Source organism: Budorcas taxicolor, chromosome 2 (assembly GCF_023091745.1).
Source record: "Budorcas taxicolor isolate Tak-1 chromosome 2, Takin1.1, whole genome shotgun sequence".
Taxonomy (NCBI): Eukaryota; Metazoa; Chordata; class Mammalia; order Artiodactyla; family Bovidae; genus Budorcas; species Budorcas taxicolor.
In genome coordinates this window covers 130,756,683-130,777,815 of record NC_068911.1, presented here as the reverse complement: position 1 = coordinate 130,777,815, position 21,133 = coordinate 130,756,683, and the positions used below count along the sequence as shown (strand labels likewise).

General features: G+C 41.1%; 2 protein-coding genes across 2 annotated transcripts in view; both read left to right on the top strand.

Moving 5' to 3' along the window:
• The first annotated feature begins 9,244 nt into the window (after positions 1–9,244).
• On the top strand, positions 9,245–9,550 carry LOC128043811 (non-histone chromosomal protein HMG-14-like). Its single transcript, XM_052636218.1, has one exon. It carries the CDS (start codon positions 9,245–9,247, stop codon positions 9,548–9,550), a length of 306 nt encoding a protein of 101 aa, XP_052492178.1.
• A 9,340-nt stretch (positions 9,551–18,890) lies between these two features.
• BOLL (boule homolog, RNA binding protein) overlaps positions 18,891–21,133 on the top strand; it is a 63,344-nt gene continuing 61,101 nt past the window's right edge. The window contains 1 exon segment of the mRNA XM_052635673.1: positions 18,891–19,013. Within this exon segment, the coding sequence (XP_052491633.1) occupies positions 18,993–19,013 (21 nt within the window). The 5' untranslated portion in view covers positions 18,891–18,992.

The window sequence follows — 21,133 nt, the reverse complement described above, 5'->3', positions numbered from 1 at the left end:
CCTATTTTGTTCATCACTGTATTTCTAGCTCCCAGAACCATGCCTGGTATGGAGTAAGTGCTTACTAAATACTTGTGGACAGAATCTTTACCTTTGCAGTCCTCTGACTGAATAAAACAACTGCTTCTGATAAAGAAAAATGGCTCTGTCACTAAGAACTTCTTATCATTAAGGATCCTAGAACTCCATTCTAGGGCAAAAATCAGAGCAGATCCAAAACAAGCACTGGCAAAATTAGAATAAACTGGAGTAACATGAAATCGAGAATTGGACTAAAAAACAACTGATGGGAACCTAGCCAGATCCAGCAAACCAGAAAATACAGAGCCCAGAATCAAAGACCGGATATGTCAAGGTAGTCCTTCTAGTTCAGGTTAGTCACTCCAGAACTGTGGGCCTAAGAAAAATCCAGTGAGAATAGTAAGACTTTCCATACATTACGAAGAAATCACATTTGGAAAGAGAACTTACAATTTCTTTCTGTTAATATGGACCAGATAATCCTCAATGAAGAAATCTGATCTCCACTTTACAGATAAGGAAACTAAGGGTCAAAAGAGTCAATTCACTTGCTCAGAGTGACAGAACCAGGATAGGAGTCCCAGACAACTTCAAAGCTTGTGGTTCTTCCTACTACACAAGGTTCTCATAGCGTACAAGTCTCGTGATGGTCCTAGAGACTTCACCTATTCTGAAGAACCACTCCTTCAAATCTGGAACCACTCACATTAGGCACAACTACCTCTTCTCTTAATATCAGCATTTTAGGATTTTAAATAGCTCAACTAGAATTTCATCACCTTCACTAGCTTTGTTCATAGTAATGCTTCCTAAGACCCACTTGACTTCACACTCCAGGATATCTGGCTCTAGGTGAGTAACAACAGCATCATGGTTACCCAGGTCATTAAGACCTTTTTTGTACAGTTCCCCTGTGTATTCTTGCCACCTCTTCTTAATCTCTTCTGCTTGTTAGGTCCTTACTGTTTCTGTCCTTTATTGTGCCCATCTTTGCATGAAATGTTCCCTTGGTATCTCCAATTTTCTTGGAAAGATCTCTAGTCTTTCCCATTCTATTCTTTTCCTCTATTTCTTTGCACTGATCACATAAGAAGCTTTCTTATCTCTCCTTGCTATTCTCTAGAACAGTGCACTCAGTTGGGTATATCTTTTCCTTTCTCCAGAGTCGACTCATTGGAAAAGACCCTGATGCTAGGAAAGACTGAGGGCAAAAGGAGAAGGGGGCGACAGAGGATGAGATGGTCGGATGGCATCACTGATTCAATGAACATGAATTTTAGCGAAGTCAAGGAGATAGTGAAAGGCAGGGAAGACTGGCATGTTGCAGTCCATGGAGTCGCAAAAAGTCGGGCACAACTTAGCGACTGAACAACAACAAAGATGCATTGAAATATAAGTACAACATTTTCAGATGAGCCACATATATCTTTATATTCAGTCACAGAACTCCCCAACACACATTAATCATTTAGATTTGTTAGAAAAAAAGAGATTTGTAGGGTAATTTGTAGGGAAAATATTATGGTAGAGCAAATATATGCTGGTTTTCCAGATGGCTCAGTAATAAAGAATCTGCCTGCCAGTGCAGGAGATATGGGTTCGATCTCTGCTTTGGGAAGATCCCCTGGAGAAAGAGATGACAACCCTCTCTAGTATTCTTGCCTGAAGACAACATAAACAGAGGAGCCTGGTAAGCTACAGTCCATGGGGTCACAGAGTCGGACATGACTGAGCAACTAAACAACAACAGCAAAACATATGCTAAGTCAATAAAAGATAACCAAAACTTAATACAACCTCTTAAAATTCAAGATTCTCCTTTTCTTGACAGGCATTTCTTAATCCCTTATGTTTTAGTAATTAAAACATAAAAATCAACTAATTTTATTTCTAAGTACAAGGATACTCCATTTCATAATAACAGTACTATAAAAATGAGAGTTCCCTGGTGGCCTAGTGATTAATATTCTATATTTTCACTGCCTTGGTCCTTGGTACAATCCCTGGTTGCAGAACTGAGATCCTGCAAGCCTCACAGCAGGGGGGAAAAAAAAAAACAGTTGCAAATTGTTTACGATAGGTCTAAATTCACCAGTTTAATAATTCTTCCAGGTACTGAAAGGCAATAAATATCAATATTTAAGACATCACTAATTACAGCCAATATTCTTCAGGGCCTGATGGCTGCTATTTCATCCAAGTGTTGGAAAACCTTTTCTACCTGCAGGAGAACAGAATGCCCAGGTGTTTGTCCAATAACACACCCCCTCAGGAATCACTCCATGTAGATCCTGAGGCTAAAATACACTATCAGGAGCCCCAAGCCAATCATCTGGGAACAGCCTGTATGATCAGGGCAGAGGTCATTTAAAAATAGACAGTGTTGATTTATTTCCTATGTATTAACTTACTTTGACCTGGATCCTAGAGTTGGAGCTCAGGTCGTGGTTATGTTCCCTACTGATACAGAAGCCACAAAAGCATTTACAGAAATTATCACTGGAATGGCAGCAATGATGCCCCTGGGAAAAGAAACTTGTATCTCTTCTTTTATCTATTTTCTTTAACAACCTGAGACTTTTCTATGTATGATTTTATAATATAAACCTCTTCAAATCAAACATACTCCTGATGTCTGACACTTGCCATGTAGGAGTGAATAAAGGGTAGGCTTCTTCTCCTCTCTCCCACCTAAATCTAATTTATTTGCATGTGGTAGGGGTTCTTCCTCCAATTTCACCAAGATGTGAAGTTTATTCATGCTTGTTAGTATCACAGGACTCACTGGAAGAAAATACAGAGTCATATTTCTTTATACTATTTTCCTTTGGACACAATAAAGGACAGAAATGGTATGGACCTAACAGAAGCAGAAGATATTAAGAAGAGGTGGCAAGAATACACAGAAGAATGATACAAAAAAGATCATCATGACCCAGATAACCACGATGGTGTGATCACTCACCTAGAGCCAGACATCCTGGAATGTGAAGTCAAGTGGATCTTAGGAAAAATCACTATGAACAAAGCTAGTGGAGGTGATGCAATTCCAGTTGAGCTATTTCAAATCCTTAAAGATGATGCTGTGAAAGTGCTGCACTCAATATGCCAGCAAATTTGGAAAACTCAGCAGTGGCCACCAGGTTGGAAAAAGTCGGTTTTCATTCCAATCCCAAAGAAAGGCAATGCCAAAGAATGTTCAAACTACCGCACAACTGCACTCATCTCACACACCCTAGCAAAGTAACACTGAAAATTCTCCAAGCTAGTTTTCTATAGTATGTGAACCGAGAATTTCCAGATGTTCAAGCTGGATTTAGAAAAGGCAGAGATCAAACTGCCAACATCCACTGGATCACAGAAAAAGCAAGAGTGTTCCAGAAAAACTTCTACTTCTGTTTTATTGACTATGCCAAAACCTTTGACTGTGTGGATCACAACAAACTGGTGGAAAATTCTTAAAGAGAAGGGAATACCAGAACACCTCACCTGCCTCCTGAGAAATCTGCATGCCGGTCAAGAAACAACAGTTAGAACCGGATATGGAACAATGGACTGGTTCCAAATTGGGAAAGGAGTACATCAAGGCTGTATATTGTCACCTTGCTTATTTAACTTATATGCAGAATAGATCATGCAAAATGCCAGGCTGGACGAAGCACAAACTGAAATCAAGATTGCAGGGAGAAATACCAATAACCTCAGATATGCAGATGATACCACCCTTACGGCAGAGAGCAAGAGGAACTAAAGAGCCTCTTGATGAAAGTGAAAGAGGAGAGTGAAGAAGTTGGCTTAAAGCTCAACATTCAAAAAACTAAGATCATGGCATCTGGTCCCATCATTTCATGGCAAATAGATGGGGAAACAATAATCAGGCTCCTCCGTCCATGGGATTTTCCAGGCGAGAGTGCTGGATAGGCTACAGTCCATGGGGTCGCAAAGAGTCGGACACGACTGAGCGACTTCACTTTCACTTTCATGTTTGTCATAGCTTTTCTTCCAAGGAGCAAATGTCTTTTTATTTCATGGCTACAGTCACCATTCACAGTGATTTTGGGGCCCAAGAAAATAAATTCTTTCACTGTTTCCATTGTTTCTAGACACCATATTAAAATCAGAGACATTAGTTTCCCGACAAAGGTCCGTTTAGCCAAAGCTATGGTTTTTCCAGTAGTCATGTATGGATGTGACAGCTGGACCATAAAGAAAGCTGAGGGACAAAGAATTAATGTTTTTGAACTGTGGTTTTGGAGAAGACTCTTGACAGTCCCTTGGACTGCAAAGAAATCAAACCAGTCAGTCCTAAAGGAAATCAATCCTGAATATTCATTGGAAGGACTAATGCTGAAGCTGAAGCTTCAATACTTTAGCCACCTGATTCGAAGAACTGACTCATTTGAAAAGACCCTGATGCTAGGAAATATTGAATGCAGGAAGAGAAGGGGACAACAGAGGATGAGATGGTTGGATAGCATCACCAACTCGATGGACATGAACTTGAGTAAACTCCAAGAGTTGGTGATGGACAGGGAAGCCTGGTGTGCTGCAGTCCATGGTGTCAAAAAGAGTTGGACACCGCTGAGTGACTGAACTGAACTGATGATATATTACTCTTTTACTTATTTTATTAATCTTATTATGTCTTTGTTATATCCTACCTCAAATCTTTTGGGAGGAAGAAGTAGAGTACTATATATAAATAAGCAGAAAGTTATAATGCATGTTCTAAATTAAAATATAAGACAAGAGTAAAAGTATGGTCTCTTTTGTAAACACTTCTTCATTTCAATTAAGTTTTCAGGTGTATAGCTCTTTGGTTTAGCACAAGCTTATCTGCTTTATAAAAATGAGGAACTTAGAATGTGAATACACTGCTTTTTAAAAATCCACTTGAGAAAGAGAAAATATATGTACACCTATGGCTGATCCATGTTGATGTATGCCAGAATCAAACACAACATTGCAATTAACCTTCAATTAAAAATAAATAAAGAAAAAATTTTGCTTGAAGCCAAATATCTAGTGAAAGCTCAGTTGCTAGCATTTGCTCTGTCATTAACCCCTGTGAGAATCTCATAGTTCCCGCCCTCATTGACTTACATAGGTCACCATGGATACAACGCCCCTACCCTTAACCCACAGTGGAGGAGCAACAGCTGTTGCACTGCACTTGGGAATTTTACCATTCTCTGTTCTATATAAAATGTACCGGTGAAACTGCTCAGATAATGTCACAACTGTTTTCAAAAGATCAGAGGGGAAAACATGTTAAAAGAATCACCTGAAATATTGAGCAATAGCAAAGGACTAAAATTTAATTTAAACGGTAAAATGAGATAACAAGCAACAAACATAGTATAATACTATAATTACTGTAATAAAAGGTTACAGAGTTTTCTTTAAAGTCTCTCCTAGCCGAAATGATTTTTCAATAACTAAACTCATAGCTGCAGAGAAAATTTATTTGGAAGATTCTTTATGAGCACATACTTAAACTCTGAACAAAAGGTACCAAACACTATTACTTTCAGACTCTTGTTTCTAAAGAAAGGAATAATTTTATAATGTTTGATAAACATACTGTTATGAATTCTAAACTTCAGAAAAATAAAGCATGTGTATACAATAGCATCTTACCATTCCATCTAACTTAATTCTTACTCTATGCAAAATACAAATTAAAAGAGTTTTAGTTTGTGTTTTGAAAATGTAAAGAATAGTCTGTGATCTGTGATTGAAACTAAATGAAAATCAAAAGATATGTTTCTTACCTGTGGATGCAAAACAAGCACCTACTGAATTATAAAAAATATTTTCTCTTTTTTCTCATTATTAATTCCCTTAACTCGCCAATCATTAATAACATTCATTAGTATGATCACATACAAATACTTCATTAATGCTCTTTGTCATAGAGCAGATCATCCTACTTCTAGAGATGGTCACTGATCCTTCCCTGTGGGAGTGTTAATACAGCCTTATCCCATTCACAGGAGGCTCAGCCATGTGACTTGCTTAGGTCAGTGAAAGACGAGCAGAAGAACACTGTGTGTATAAGTTTTAGAGCTAGTATGTACTTACCACAGGTTCCCCAGTGGCTCAGCAGTAAAAGGCTGAATCTTGAAACTGGCATGGAGCAGGAGCTGAAGTCAATCTGCAATGAACATGAAACATGAGCAAGAAAGCAATCTTTGTCATAAGTCCCTCAGATTTGGAGGCCATTTGTTACTACAGTAGAATCTAAACTCTTAAGTGATACAGACACATAAGTTTACCAAAGCCCTATTCTTTTCATGCTATTGGCTCATATGGCCGATACTATTTGATCTATGTAACAAATAAATATTCTTGGCATCTATTAAATCTGCAAAACTAAAAAATGTTGTATATTTCAATAAAATATGTATGGTTATTTCCATTTATGTGACATATTCTTCTTTCTTTCCTGCAAGCTGTATTTTGCCTTTCTTAAGAAATTCAGAAATAATAGCATAAATGTGATCATATGAATGTTTTGGTACAATTTTTTAATCTTCTTTTACCTGTCTTGTACGTTTCTCTTCTCCTCCACCTACCCAATCCTCCCACTCCTTGCAAGATAAATTAGCAACCTAGTATGCATCTTTCCAGCTTGGATTTACATTCATATTTGTAGATATACACATATAAATTTTATCATTTTTTGAATTACAAAAAAGCAAGAGGAGATATTTTTATACATACTCATTTGAAATTTCTTTTTCTCACTCAATAATACCTCATACAGATCCTACCACTGCTTCTGCAATATCTACAAATTCATTCTGTTAAATAGATGCAAGATTGTCCATGGTATGTTTATATCATAATTAATGCAGGCATTGCCCTATTGTGGGTATTTGTTTCTAATTCTTCATCACTATAAACAACATTGTAACAATCATTTTTGTACCCGTCTTTATGAGTTAATCATTTCATTTCCATCAGATAGATTCCCAGGAGTAGAATTTTGGGTCTAAGGGTATATGTATTTTATTATTTTAATAGATAATGCCAGATAGATTTTTCCAAAGAATAACAGCACTTTATATTCCATTCGATGGGTATTGTAGCTCTCATTAATTTCTGCCTCTTATGGTATAAAATTATATTCCATTGTTATCTTAATTTGTACTTTTCATATTATTAAACATCATGTCGAATGTTTCTTGGCCATTTGGACTTAATCTTTAGTGAACTGTCTATACATGTGCTTTGCCTAATTTTCCATTGAATTGAATGCCTTTTTCTTCTCAGTTTGTAAGTTAGATATCAAACAGAGATGCCACATTCAAATAAAGGACTCACTCTCCAGCTACAAAATGTGTGGTTCACTGATAGCCTTCAGATGTCCAGTTACTCAGGGTCCACCAACTTCTGATCCATGGTCTTGTTCTTGAGGAAGCCCCTTGCCGATAACTGAGTGAGGCATTGATAGCTGAGGACAAGTGCTTCTTTTCTTTGGGCAATCTCCAGCCGATTGGCCCTGAACATTTTCACCATGACAGAACTCTTCCAACAGGCAGTCATTGCTCCAGAGCTGCCCCAAGGCTGGTTGAGATTTTTGTTAGGTCTATATCTGGTCTCCTGCCAGATAGGAGGTAGGCCTACTTCCTGATCCTCCTTTTTTCTTCTACTGTGTTATTTTCCAATAAACCTCTTGCATCTCAAACTCATCATGCTTCTCAGAAAACCCAACCAGTGTATTACAGATGTTACCCTTATTAGATTTTCTATTTATTGACTTTGTTTATGGTAGTTTTGCTTATACATTATGCTATTTTCATATAACCAATATGTGTCTTCTCGGCATTGGTTAGGAAGACCTTTCCAACACCTAGATTGTACATGTAATCTACTTTTTTGGTAAGATTTTTATTGCTTTTCTTTAAGTATTCAGTCTTTCTATATTTTTAAATTTAGTTTATATGTGTATATAAGTGTGTACAAAGCTAAATGAGGTTTTAAAAACAAAACATGGTCTACTTTTTATTTTCTTCATTAACTATCCTTTTCTTACTGAATTGATTATCCTTCTTGTCATTTATAAAATTCTTACATGTACTTCAGTCTGCTTCTGGGTTGTCTGTTCTGATTGCCATCCAATACCATGTTTAAATTGATTGTCATGACTTTGTGGTATGTTTTCATATCCATACTCCCTCCATATTGTAGCTAGAGGGAATTGCCTAAATACAAACTTGACTAACCACTATGAAGCTTTATTGGCTTTCCAGTGCCATCTGAATAGGGTCCAGGCTCTTTGGCATATGTGGCCATGCATGGCTACTATCTATATCGCTGGCTTCCTTTCTGCCTACTCCACTTCTCTTTGTTCATACTCTAGGACTATCAGACTACTTGAAATCCACCAGATTCCACATGGTGTTTCATACTGTCACATTTTGGTTACATTAAAAGTTTTTTCTGTCTCTCTTCAGGAAACCATTATTCTTTCTGAAAAATTCAGTTCAGACTTTATCCTTTCCAAGAAGCCTTTCCAAAATCTACAACTTACACTTTATTCTCCATTAATATGTTTGGCACCTACTATGCTGCACTGATACATGTCTTTAAGTGTGTCTGCCTTCTACTTTAGACTGCAAAATTCATCTTATTCATTTTTGTACATTTCAAACTTAACCCCATGATGATACAAAACAAGAATTCAATACATTTTTCTTAAACTACTGAATTAGAGCAATGGTCCTCTGAGGATGTTTTAGGGAAGAAAATATTAGGACTTATATTTATACTCATCTAAATTAAATACAAAGTAAATCAAGCCTTGCCAACATTAATGTGCAGATTGCACTGGCACCATCATTTGATCCGTGGGTGAAAGACGTCTGATGACTGGGAGTTCCAGAACTTGAAGACGTTGACAGTGCCAACTCATTGCCTGGTACATAAATCCAGTTAAATAAAATTTAAAATAATATTGTTTAGTTTTAAGTTCAACTAACCCAAAATGGATGGGTGGCTTAAAATAGTCCTGGAAAGGATCTTAAAGATAATTCTGGTGAACACCCTTCTCCTGTTCAATACAAGGACATCATTGCTCATAGCAAGAGGTTAAAAACAATGACCAGGGGTCCCAGCAGCTCGGGCGGCGGGAGGAGCGGCTGCGGTCAGGCTTCGCGAAGGCTCTTGGCGCGCCGCGGCCCTCCGGCACACGGCTCTCGCCCGCCCCGTCGCCACGATGCCCAAGAGGAAGGTCAGCTCCGCCGAGGGGGCGGCGAAGGAGGATCCCAAGAGGAGATCGGCGAGGTTGCCAGTTAAACCGGCTCCTGCGAAAGTGGAAACGAAGCCAAAAAAGGCGGCGGGAAAGGATAAATCTTCAGACAAAAAAGTGCAAACAAAAGAGAAAAGAGGAGCTAAGGGAAAACAGGCGGAAGTGGCCAACCAGGAGACTAAAGAAGACTTACCTGCAGAAAATGGAGAGACTAAAAACGAGGAGAGCCCAGCCTCTGATGAAGCAGAAGAGGAAGAAGCCAAGTCTGATTAATAACCACACACCAAGTCCTGTCAGTGGTCCCTGTTTCCCTTGTACAATCCAGAGGAATATTTTTATCAACTATTTTGTAAATGCAAGTTTTTTAGTAGCTCTAGAAACATTTTTAAAAAGGAGGGAATCCCACCTCATCCCATTTTTTAAGTGTAAATGCTTTTTTTTAAGAGGTGAAATCATTTGCTGGTTGTTTATTGTTTGGTACAACCAGAAAATAGTGGGATATTGGATACCGGAGGCTTTGATTGTCTTGGGTGTCAGCTTAACATTCCATAGATGGGGGGTAGCTTTGATATCCTATAATACAAAAGCATACTAAATGGCAGTTTGGAGTCAGTTGTGCAGTTAATGTCTTGAACACTTTAAATTACTTCTCTTCCCATATTGTTTTGGTAGAATTATTTCCTACAGAAAACCACTTTTTGATCTTGGCTCTCCTGGTCAGAATTTTGTGCACTATACTATAACGTCTTTGGTCGTGGTAGTCCAGTTTTCCTAGTAACTTGGTTAATGTGCTGTGAACGATTGACAGTTTGGGTATGTAGTGTATATGATATTAAATTGTGAATCAGTGGGACTTAAGATGTAACAACATATCAATATTTGAAGATATTGGTACTTGATATCCTGTTAAGGAAAGTTTGCTCCAAATTTTAAGCTGGAAAGTCACTGGAATAACTGTTAAGAATCACAACTACCCATAACATCTCTGTGTTATGGGGAGGGAGGTGGGAAGGGGGTTTATGTTTGGGAACGCATGTAAGAATTAAAGATTTTAAAATTTAAAAAATAAAAAACTAAAAAAAAATCACAACTACATGATATTTTAGATTTCTGGTACGTATGTGAAGAATTGTGTACAAATTGAAATGTCTGTGTAGTGATCCTCAAAACAACCAATAAAATCTCAGTTATAAAAGAAAAAAAAAAAAACAATGACCATATATCTGACAAGAAGTCAGCTCAAAAAACTTTTTGACATTTTGATATGCAGATGGCTTTGAATTCTTGTTGTCTCTAAAAATGTTCAGCATTTTAAGGAGACCCGGCCTTAAACACATCCATATATATAGTGAGATAGCAAATTCAAAATAAAAATGAGGCTTAACTCTCCTTATCGAAAATCCCTTTTTCCTCTTTTCTTTCAGAATTTCTTTCTCCATGCTTTCCAAACATATGTAAATCTGTTTCATAGCTAAATAAGTCTCTTGCCAGTCTCACAACTCAGAAATGTTTCCTCAAGTACATTCCTGAGCTGTGAATTGGAAATTCGAATTTCAAGGGTTATAGCTTCACTATCTCCCAGTTTCAGTCAGGTAAGAGCCCAAGTTTGATAGTTGCTTTGCTGTAGTCTACAAAAGTACCTCCTGTTACAAAGATATAAGCAGTTTGTTTTTCTTCTGGATAAAGCCAAGAAGATGATCACTCCAATTATTGGGTAAAGCTCTGATGAGCTGTGTGATGTAATGGGTTGTACCTGCTTGACTATATACGGGAGTAAGATTCCTTCCTGTCTTTGCAGTCTCTCATGGGTGGATTGTCTGTCCATTGGTACACATTGGTACCAATATGGTACCACAAGTTTCACGCTTATTCAGTAAATTTCACCTTTGAGGAAAGGTTTTTCTCGGTTGCAAGAAGGTTTTGCTTTTTAATTATGTTGCCCCATCATAACCAATATAGATATTTTCTTGAACATGGAACCAACAGAGGACAAACTTATAAGATATTTTCAAGCCTACAGTCATTAAATACAACTTGCAACCTGTATTTTCAGACAATTTTTGTTTATTGGATCTATGTTCCTGGTATTCACTGCAATCTCTGAGGTGCCCTAAGAAAAAAGCTTGAATTTTTCCTGGGATTATTCTGTTTCTATCTGGAGAAGGAAATGGCAACCCACTCCAGTACTCTTGCCTGGAAAATCCCATGGATGGAGGAGCCTGGTAGGCTACAGTCCATGGGGTCACGAAGAGCCGGACACGACTGAGCAACTTCACTTTCACTTTTCACTATCATGCATTGGAGAAGGAAATGGCAACCCACTCCAGTATTCTTGCCTGGAGAATCCCAGGGACAGAGGAGCCTAGTGGGCTGCTGTCTATGGGGTCGCATAGAGTCGGACACGACTGAAGCGACTTAGCAGCAGCAGCAGCAGCATTCTGTTTCTATCAGGTGTTCCTGCAACCAAAAGCAAACCGTGGTAACCTGATTAATCCCATTGTGGTGAAAAAGTCACTCAGTGGTTATGAAGCTACTTTAGCATATGCTGTGGTGTGCCAAATCCACTTCAGTACTGTGCCCTTTGTTCCACCAGGTGTTGTGAGTGTGGGTTGTTCTCAGCTGTGCCCCTGTCCAGAAACTGCCCTCAGCTGAAGAGAACCATCATGTCCAGTCAGGTCCACTCTGGGAGCAGCCTGCATCCAGTGACTATAGACAGTAGAGTACAGGGTTGAGAGGGAATTCTGGTCACAGGGGACAACTTAGAAAGTCATCCTAGGATTGCTGAGGACGCTGTTTCAACATCACAATTCAACTTCTTTGTCCAGTTCTGTTTCCTCCACTCTTCTCAGGTGCTGTTCCCAAGCACAGTTCCCAAAAATCTCCTGCATGCAAATCTCAGAATCTGTTTCCTGAGGAACCCAACTTGAATCACTTACCTAGCTGAAAATTTTACCAAATGTCAAGCAGATACTTATGTCTGAGAACGTGATAATAAAACATGATGAACATAAACCAGCATTTCCTGATCCTATCTTATAATGCAGGAGCTCTGTTTAGGCATGGCTGCAATTGGCCCACTCAGCACTTTTTCATGAATTAGGAAAAATCTCTCCCATTGAATGGATGGGGCACTATGGCTAACTGATGATGTGAAAGGAGCCGCAAGGGCTGTATTTCAAGCCTCTTCACATTTCTGGCCAGAATTCTTATGCACTGAAGAATCTATACAACAGTATGTGGTGGTCGGCCTTAGGTATGCACCAAGGCAACAACTGCCTGCTACTCAAACACAGTGTAGTTGCTGAAGGAGAGTAGAACAGTGACAATTCAACAATGTAATACAGAGATGTTTGAATGTCAAGGAGAGAAGGACACTAGGGACATGACATGACATATTGCCAAGATGCTTGGGATGTAAGAAAAATGCATTAAGAGGTGTCATTATTGTAGTGGTGAAAATATTCCATGCATTTGAAGGAAACCAGAACATGTCACCCCAAAATGTGTCTTTGACACACAATTCTTATTTGGAAGCAATTAGAACCAGTAAATGTAGAAAAAGCCTAAAGAAAGAAAATAAATCCCCTATCAGCCCAGAAGAATCTGCAAACAAATCTTGTTAAACTAACCTTAATCTTCCTAGTTACTTCTTCACCATTTACTCTCCCTAGCCCAAACCCTTTTGTCTTGTCAATTCCTCACAAATTTATTATTTGTCTAAAAGGTATGAAAGCTTCCTGTTCTCATTACTTCCTAGAGTCTTCATTCTCTTCTGAAGGTTCCTATGTACATGTGAAAATTCAATAAAATGTGCGTTTTTCTTCTGTTAACCTGTCTTTGTCAGTTTAATTTTCAGACCCAGCCAAAGACTCTAAAGAAGGTCAAGGAAAACTTTCTCCTCCCCTACAGTTCAAATCCAAGAATAACATAAAAATGGAAAGACGATAAAAACCAGCAAAGTTACTGGTCAGGAAGTGAGAGCAGGTCAGGGATAAAATAAAGGGACAATATTGTAAAGCAATTATCTTCCAATTAAATATTGGAGGACGGTGGCATTTGAGAAGATTCTTGAGTCCCTTGAACTGAAAGGAGACAAAACCAGTCAATCCTAAAGAAAATCAACTCTGAATATTCACTGGAAAGACTGATGCTGAAGCTGAAGCTCCAATACTTTGGCCACTTGATGCAAAGAACCAACTCACTGGAAAAGACCCTCATGCTGGGAAAGATTGAAGACAGGAGGAGAAGGGAACGACAGAGGACGAGATGATTGGATGGCATCACCAACTCAATGGACATGAGTTTCAGCAAGCTCTGGGGGATGGTGAAGGACAGGAAGGCTGGCATGCTGTAGTCCACGGGATTACAGAGTCAGACATGACCGAGCAACTAAACAACAAAAACAACAAATATTGGAGAGGGTGTGGAGAAAAAGGAACCCTCTTGCACTGTTGGTGGGAATGTAAATTGGATACAGCCCACTATGGAGAAGAGTACAGAGATTTCTTTAAAAACTAGGACTAAAATGACCATATGACCAACAATCCCACTACTGGACATATACCCTGAGGAAATCATAATTGAAAAAGATACATGTATCTCAATGTTTATCACAGCACTATTTACAATAGCTAGCACGTGGTAGCAATCTAGATGTCCATAGAAAGATGAATGGATAAAGAAATAGTGGTATATACACACAAAGGAATATTACTCAACCATAAAAAGGAACACATTTCACTCAGTTCTAATGAGGTAGATGACCCTAGAGCCTATTATACAGAGTGAAGTAAGTCAGAAAGAGAAAGATAAATATTGTAATTAACTCATATATATGGAATCTAGAAAGATGGTACTGCTTAACCTATTTGCAGAGCAGCAGTGGAGATGCAGACATAGAAAACAGCCTTGCCGACACAGTGGGAGAAAGAAAGGGTGGGACCAACCAAGAAAGTAGCACTGAAACATTTACATCACCATATGTTAGACAGATAGCCAGTGGGAATTTGCTATGTGACACAGGGAGCTCAACCGAGTGCTCTGTGAAAATCTAGAGGGGTGGGATGGGATGGAGATGGCAGGGAGGTTCAAGAAGGGGGTGACACATGTATACCTATGGCTGATTCATGTTGATGTATGGCAGAAACCAATACAACAGTATAAAGCAATTATCCTCCAATATTATTGTTTAGTCACTTAAGTCATATCTGACTCCTTTGTGACCCATGGACTATAGCCCACCAGGTTCCTCTGTCCACAGGATTTTCCAGGCATGAACACTAAAGTGGGTTGCCATTTCCTGCTCTGGGGGATTTTCTGACCCAGGAATTGAACCCGAGTCTCTTGCTTGGCAGGCAGATTCTTTACCACTGAGCTACCTGGGAAGCCCAAGTCCTTGATACCATGGTATAAATAACATGGCAGAGTGCACTATACATGGGGAATGGAGTCAAATCGAAAACCACATCCACCACTTTCTAGCAATGTAATTAAATGAGTCACTTTTATAAACTCTCTAAGGCTCAGACTGCCAGAAAAAGAATGGTAACTGAGAAGATTTAAAAATAACATGCCTTGCCTGGTGCTGCACACATGACAGGGGCTTTCTTCACCTTCCCATTCAGACCATCATTTCAGCTTTGTTGGTGCCCCTTCCCAGCTCTGGACACTGTGCTCTGTGTTTCCACAGGCCTTGGATCATAATTCATATACCACTTATCCTATTCTGTATGTATCCTATTTATTATAAGTGTATTTAGATATAATTTTTTGCAGTTATAGTAATTAGTTTTTTCTCTCTTTCTAGACTGAAAGTACATCAAGGACAGAGGTTTGATCTTGTTCTGCTTCTAAGTCATTTATGTTCCTGAACATACAGGAACTCTATAAACATGTACTAAGTTGACCTGTATACGTGTATATGTTTTATTCAAGTTTTAAAATATCCTTTTTGCTCTAAGGACTGAACGACTTAGAAGCAGAACAAAGAATTAATATACTGCAAAATCAGTATATTCTCCTAGAACCTGACATGGGTATTGAAATACAGTGTTCCCTAATGTATGTCACAGACTGAATACCTATTACGGTGAATACAGTCTTCAAAAATGTGTTGTTAGTCAAAAGAGACTTGGGCAAAAGAGATGGCAGTAATATCTACTTAAACCCATCATTACTACCGGGGGCGGGGCGGGGGGGGGGGGGGGGGAATGCCCAAAGATCAGTTCTAATAGTATTGAACAGCAAAATTATTCTGCTCTGGAATGAGCTTTACTTTTTAATAGGTTTACAATCTCGTTTCTACAGAAACTAAAACCTGCAAAAATGAGCTTAAATTGTATGCACAAACATATAATGACTTTAGGATGCTGTAGATGAACTGTAGTCAATGAAAAAAATTGTTTCCCATTTTATTTGCGGTAAATAATACGAAAAGCTAAACATCTGAACAGGTTAAAACTTAAATACATAATAATTTAACACTTTATCTTGTAGTAAATAAAAGTCAAACTTTCATATATATATAATACAAAAGCCATTACTGATATAATTTTTAACAGTTTTTGCTAATTCTTTAAAGTATGTCAATATGGTTAAATCATGACCTGCTATCAGAGACACTCCTGGTTAAATCCATCGCTTTAGATCTTGACCAAATTGCTTAACCTCCAAATCTCCATTTGGAGAGTTGGGAATGGCAATCCACTCCAGTATTCTTGCCTGGAGAATCTCATGGACTGAGGAGCCTAGGGAGCTACAGTCCATAGGGTCACAAAGAGTTGGACAGCACTGAGTGACTTCACACACACACACACACACACACACACACACACACACACGAAAATAAGAGGTGTATCTACCTGAAGCGCTGCTGGATAATGAAATGATTAACTGATATTGATTGTAAAGCACTGGGCCTGGCATCAAAGTGTGTGCTAAGTCGCTTCACTAGTGTTCCACTCTCTGAGACCCCATGGAGCCCACCAGGCTCCTCTGTCCATGAGGATTCTCCAGGCAAGAATACTGGAGTGGGTTGCCATGCTCTCCTTCTGCACCAAAGATTAAAACTTAAATACATAATAATTTTAACACTTTATCTTGAAAGTAAACTAAAGTCAAACTTTTAAGATAGTACAAAAGTCATAACTGATGTAATGTTTAACAGTTTTTACTAATGCTTTAAAATATGGCAATGTGATTAAATCATGACCTGTGATCAGAGACTGAAATCTATCGCTTTAGATCTTGACCAAATTGCTTAACCATAATCATAGTGCCATGTTATTGAATGGTTTGCCTTGGAAACGAACAGAGATCATTCTGTCGTTTTTGAGATTGCATCCAAGTACTGCATTTCGGACTCTTTTGTTGACCATAATGGCTACTCCATTTCTTCTAAGGGATTCCTGCCTGCAGTAGTAGATATAATGGTCATCTGAGTTAAATTCACCCATTCCAGTCCATTTTAGTTCGCTGATTCCTAGAATGTCGACGTTCACTCTTGCCATCTCCTGTTTGACCACTTCCAATTTGCTTATGCCAAAGCCTTTGACTGTGTGGATCACAATAAACTGTGAAAATTCTTCAAGAGATGGGAATACCAGACCATCTGACCTGCCTCTTGAGAAACCTATATGCAGGTCAGGAAGCAACAGTTACAACTGGACATGGAACAACAGACTGGTTCCAAATAGGAAAAGGAGTACATCAAGGCTGTATATTGTCACTCTGCTTATTTAACTTCTATGCAGGGTACATCATGAGAAACTCTGGACTGGAAGAATCACAAGCTGGAACCAAGATTGCTGGGAGAAATATCAATAACCTCAGATATGCCGATGACACCATCTTTACGGCAGAAAGTGAAGAGGAACTAAAAAGCCTCTTGATGAAAGTGAAAGAGGAGAGTGAAAAAGTTGGCTTAAAGCTCAACATTCAGAAAATGAAGATCATGGCATCTGGTCCCATCACTTCATGGGAAATAGATGGGGAAACAGTGGAAACTGTGTCAGACTTTATTTTGGGGGGCTCCAAAATCACTGCAGATGGTGCCTGCAGCCATGAAATTAAAAGAAGCTTACTCCTTGGAAGAAAAGTTATGACCAACCTAGATAGCATATTCAAAAGCAGAGACATTACTTTGCCAACAAAGGTCCGTCTAGTCAAGGCTATGGTTTTCCCAGTGTTAGTGTATGAATGTGAGAGTGTGAAGAAAGCTGAGCGCTGAAGTATTGGTGCTTTTGAACTGTGGTGTTGGAGAAGACTTGAGAATCCCCTGGACTGCAAGGAGATCCAACCAGTCCATTCTAAAGGAGATCAGCCCTGGGATTTCTTTGGAAGGAATGATGCTGAAGCTGAAACTCCAATACTTTGGCCACCTCATGCGAAGAGTTGACTCATTGGAAAAGACTCTGATGCTGAGAGGGATTGGGGGCAGGAGGAGAAGGGGACGACAGAGGATGAGATGGCTGGATGGCATCACGGACTCGATGGATGTGAGTCTGAGTGAACTCTGGGAGTTGGGCAGGGAGGCCTGGCGTGCTGCGATTCATGGGGTCGCAGTCGGTCACGACTGAGCGACTGAACTGAACTGAACTGAGCTGAATCATAGTGCCATAATCACCATAATCATTACAGAAGTTTACCGAGTTGTGATTGTTTAAAATTGGTTATATATATTTATATACATAAGTAAAGTGTGTGAAGTTGATGACATATGTATTGATGCATAAATGGCAGCTACTTTTCAGAAGGACTTTTTACAAAGCAGACTTCTTTCAAAGGAAATAGAGCCGCTCCAGCCAGTGGCACAGTCCTCACCCCTGGAAGCGCGCAGGTAGATCCATCGCTGACCCGCTGTGCGGCGGGCCGGCTGTGTGCGGCGGGAAGGCTGTGTTCAGCGGGCGGGCTGTGTTCAGCGGGCGCGGGCCTAAGGCGGACGCCGGAGCTCGGACGGGGCGGCGCGGCGGTTCCCGGCCAAGCGGCCCACGCCGCCCCGCCCGCTCGGCTGGGATGAGTGACGGCGACAACAGGTGCGCCGAGGCGTCTGCGGCTTCTCCGGAGCCCCCGAGTTCGGCGCGTCAGGCCCCGGGGGTCAGGCTTTAACTCTGCAAACTGGCCTCCTCTCCCCGCACCAGCCTTACGAAGTCGCCCGTCAACCGGCTTCTTGCACCTTAGTAAAGCAGCCTCTAAACGCACCGCCACCTCTCGAAAACCCACCAGTCCTAGAAGCCAACTTTTCTCCAAAGGGGAGGAGAGGCAAAGGCGTGTGGTACATGGAGCTCTGCATAGCCGTTCGCTGTCTCTTCCCCAGCCGTCCGAAAGCAGACGAGAGTGGCTTGAGAATAGAGCCCTCGATCCGCACACCTCACGCCCGCCCCGACCTGCTGCACGCTCTGCCCTTGAGACGGCCCAGCTCGGCGACCACGGGCCGCGGCCGAAACCTGCCCGCCCGCGCCCCTCCCGGGCTTGCGGCGCCCGCCCGCACCGCCACCCGCCGCCCGAGGCTACGTCGTCTGCCCCTCCCTATCCCCGCCGGTGGCAGGTTCAGGCCCCGGGTTCGAGTCTGCGCCCTTGCAGCTGCCACCGCCGCCGTCGCCGCCAGGGGGAGAAAGTCTCCGTCGGGAAGCGTGGTGTTGCTTCCCGGGTGTGAAGGTGCTTTCCAACTGTAGGTTTCTGTGCCTTTCTCCCTGGCTTTTGAAGAGCAGAGAGGAAGATGGAGACCGAATCCGGGGCGGTGAGTACGGCGGTCAGGGCCCAGAGTCCTGGGCCTCGGGCTAGTGGGGAGAAGGAGCAACGTGGACTCGGTCTGTGAGGGTCTGGAAGGACGAGTCTAGAGCTCGCTATTTTGTCAGCAAGAACCGTGGACAGGGCGCCCCATCGACCGCCATGAAGAGCGGCCTGCCTGCAGGCCCCGTCGGGTTGTGTAGTGGGGTCAGGCAGGTGCGATGCCGGGCCTGGACTGGTGTAGACCTGCTGGGAGGTTCCGGGAAGCGTGGGTAACCGGGTCCTGTGCACCAGGCTGGGTTCAGGCTAAAGAACCAGCTTTCCCGCCGAAAGTAGGTTCGGCTGCGTCTTTGACGCTCACTCCAGCCAGACTGCCTAGCCACCCTCATGAGGAGTTGACCAGGTGGCCATCCCCTCCTCTTCCCGACTGGTCAGCGGAAACCAGAAGTCCTGAGAGACCTGGTGGGGGGGGCGAGTGTGGGTTATATGGGGCACCTGGGCACAGGTTGGACCTGGACACTCGCGCCCAAGCCAGTCTGGGCCGGGTGGGGGAGGGGTGGGAGACCGAGTAGGCCCGAAGGGCTGTGGCAACGTGCCGTCGCGCCCCACCCCGTGCCCGCCGGCAGCCAATCAGCGAGTGCCACGCGATGCGCGCGGGGCCCTGCTACGCACGAGGCCGGCGTCTGGGTCTGTGCCGTTGAGGATTCCCGCCACTGCTTCTGGCGGGTTTGCGGGACAAAATTTCTCGCTGGCTAGCCTTCTTTTCCCTCCCGCACTTTGGTGGGGAGGGGGTGGATCCTCGAATCGGTGGTCCAGTTCACGATGACTTGAGAGAACCTGAGGAAGTTGTTGCTGCGGCCATTTCCTCCAGCACCTCAGCTTGCTGGCCTCGGAGGGGAAGGAGCGCCGAGTCCTTGACTGCGACGGTTAGCCCGTCTTTTTCCTCTTCTCTTCATTGGCAGAGTAGATGATAAATTTCGAGGTTAATTCTCCAGGGGAGGAGGCAGTGGGGGCACATTACTTTGGAGGAAATTTTAAATAAACTTTAGTACTAGAAGTTTTACTAAGCTAAGGACCCTTACTGCTTGCCCCAAAACAGCACCTGGCTAGGTGCTTTTCATACATTTGCAAAATTTTGCTGGCGGAATTTGAGGCATTCTGAATTAACTCAATAAATCGCTAACTGTCTCTAAGGAACTTAAAGATTGCCTCTACCTGAGCTTTGTTACTGCCAAGATTAAAATATTTTCTAGGGTTTTATTCATGTTGTAGTCTTCAGCCCACAACCTAAGGGTTGGTGAATCGTGAGCAAGAAGAAATTATTTATTCTGTATTCAACAGATGTTTATTGAACACCTGCTATATATGGTCTTAGATACTGCAGTGAACAAAACAAGCAAAGTCCTTTTTTTGAACATTACGATATAGTGGAAAGAGATGACAAACGTAGTATAAATTACATAGTGTGTTGGAAAGTGATTAGTGGTAAGGGGAAAAAATAGTTGGAACCCACAATAGAATAGGAACCTTAAAAATTGAACAATGATGTGAATAGCATGTACAAAGTTCGTGTTTTTCCTTCCTCCGTGTTGAGGATTTCTTAAGATTGGAAATAAAGCACTTTGTTCTCTTCCATTCATGTCATTTTTCTCTCATAAAAATAAAACCAGTGGAGTTTTATTTAAATAAAAGAGTTCATCCATTGAATTATTTTGTTTTAAAGAAGAGAATTTTATGAATTTTTTTAAATTTTGCAGATAAGTAATTTCTGCATTCTCTAAACAAATAGGCAGATAGAGTAGATTGTATCTGCCAGAGCTGTTCAGTTATCTAGCAATACAAATCCACAGTTGAAAAGTAAAACAAAACATCCCAGAATCATGCAGTCTGGCACTATGTCTTACAGGTGACTGAAGTTATAAATTAACTTTCAAATGCTCTGAGAGGATGCTATTAAGATTGGTTTCCCAGTTTTAACTGGCAGCTACAACAGAGCAATTATTAAATGTGATGACTTTGTGGTTTAAAAGATATTTTTATGAACTCCCTTACTAGGGAGCGTTTTTCCTTCTTAAGACTAGATGGACAATAGACCCCAAAAGCCTATAGCCTGGTAGTCACCACTGGCCT

Excerpts from the sequence above, each read along its gene's own strand:
- LOC128043811 (XM_052636218.1), top strand. The coding sequence starts at position 9,245 with ATGCCCAAGAGGAAGGTCAGCTCCGCCGAGGGGGCGGCGAAGGAGGAT.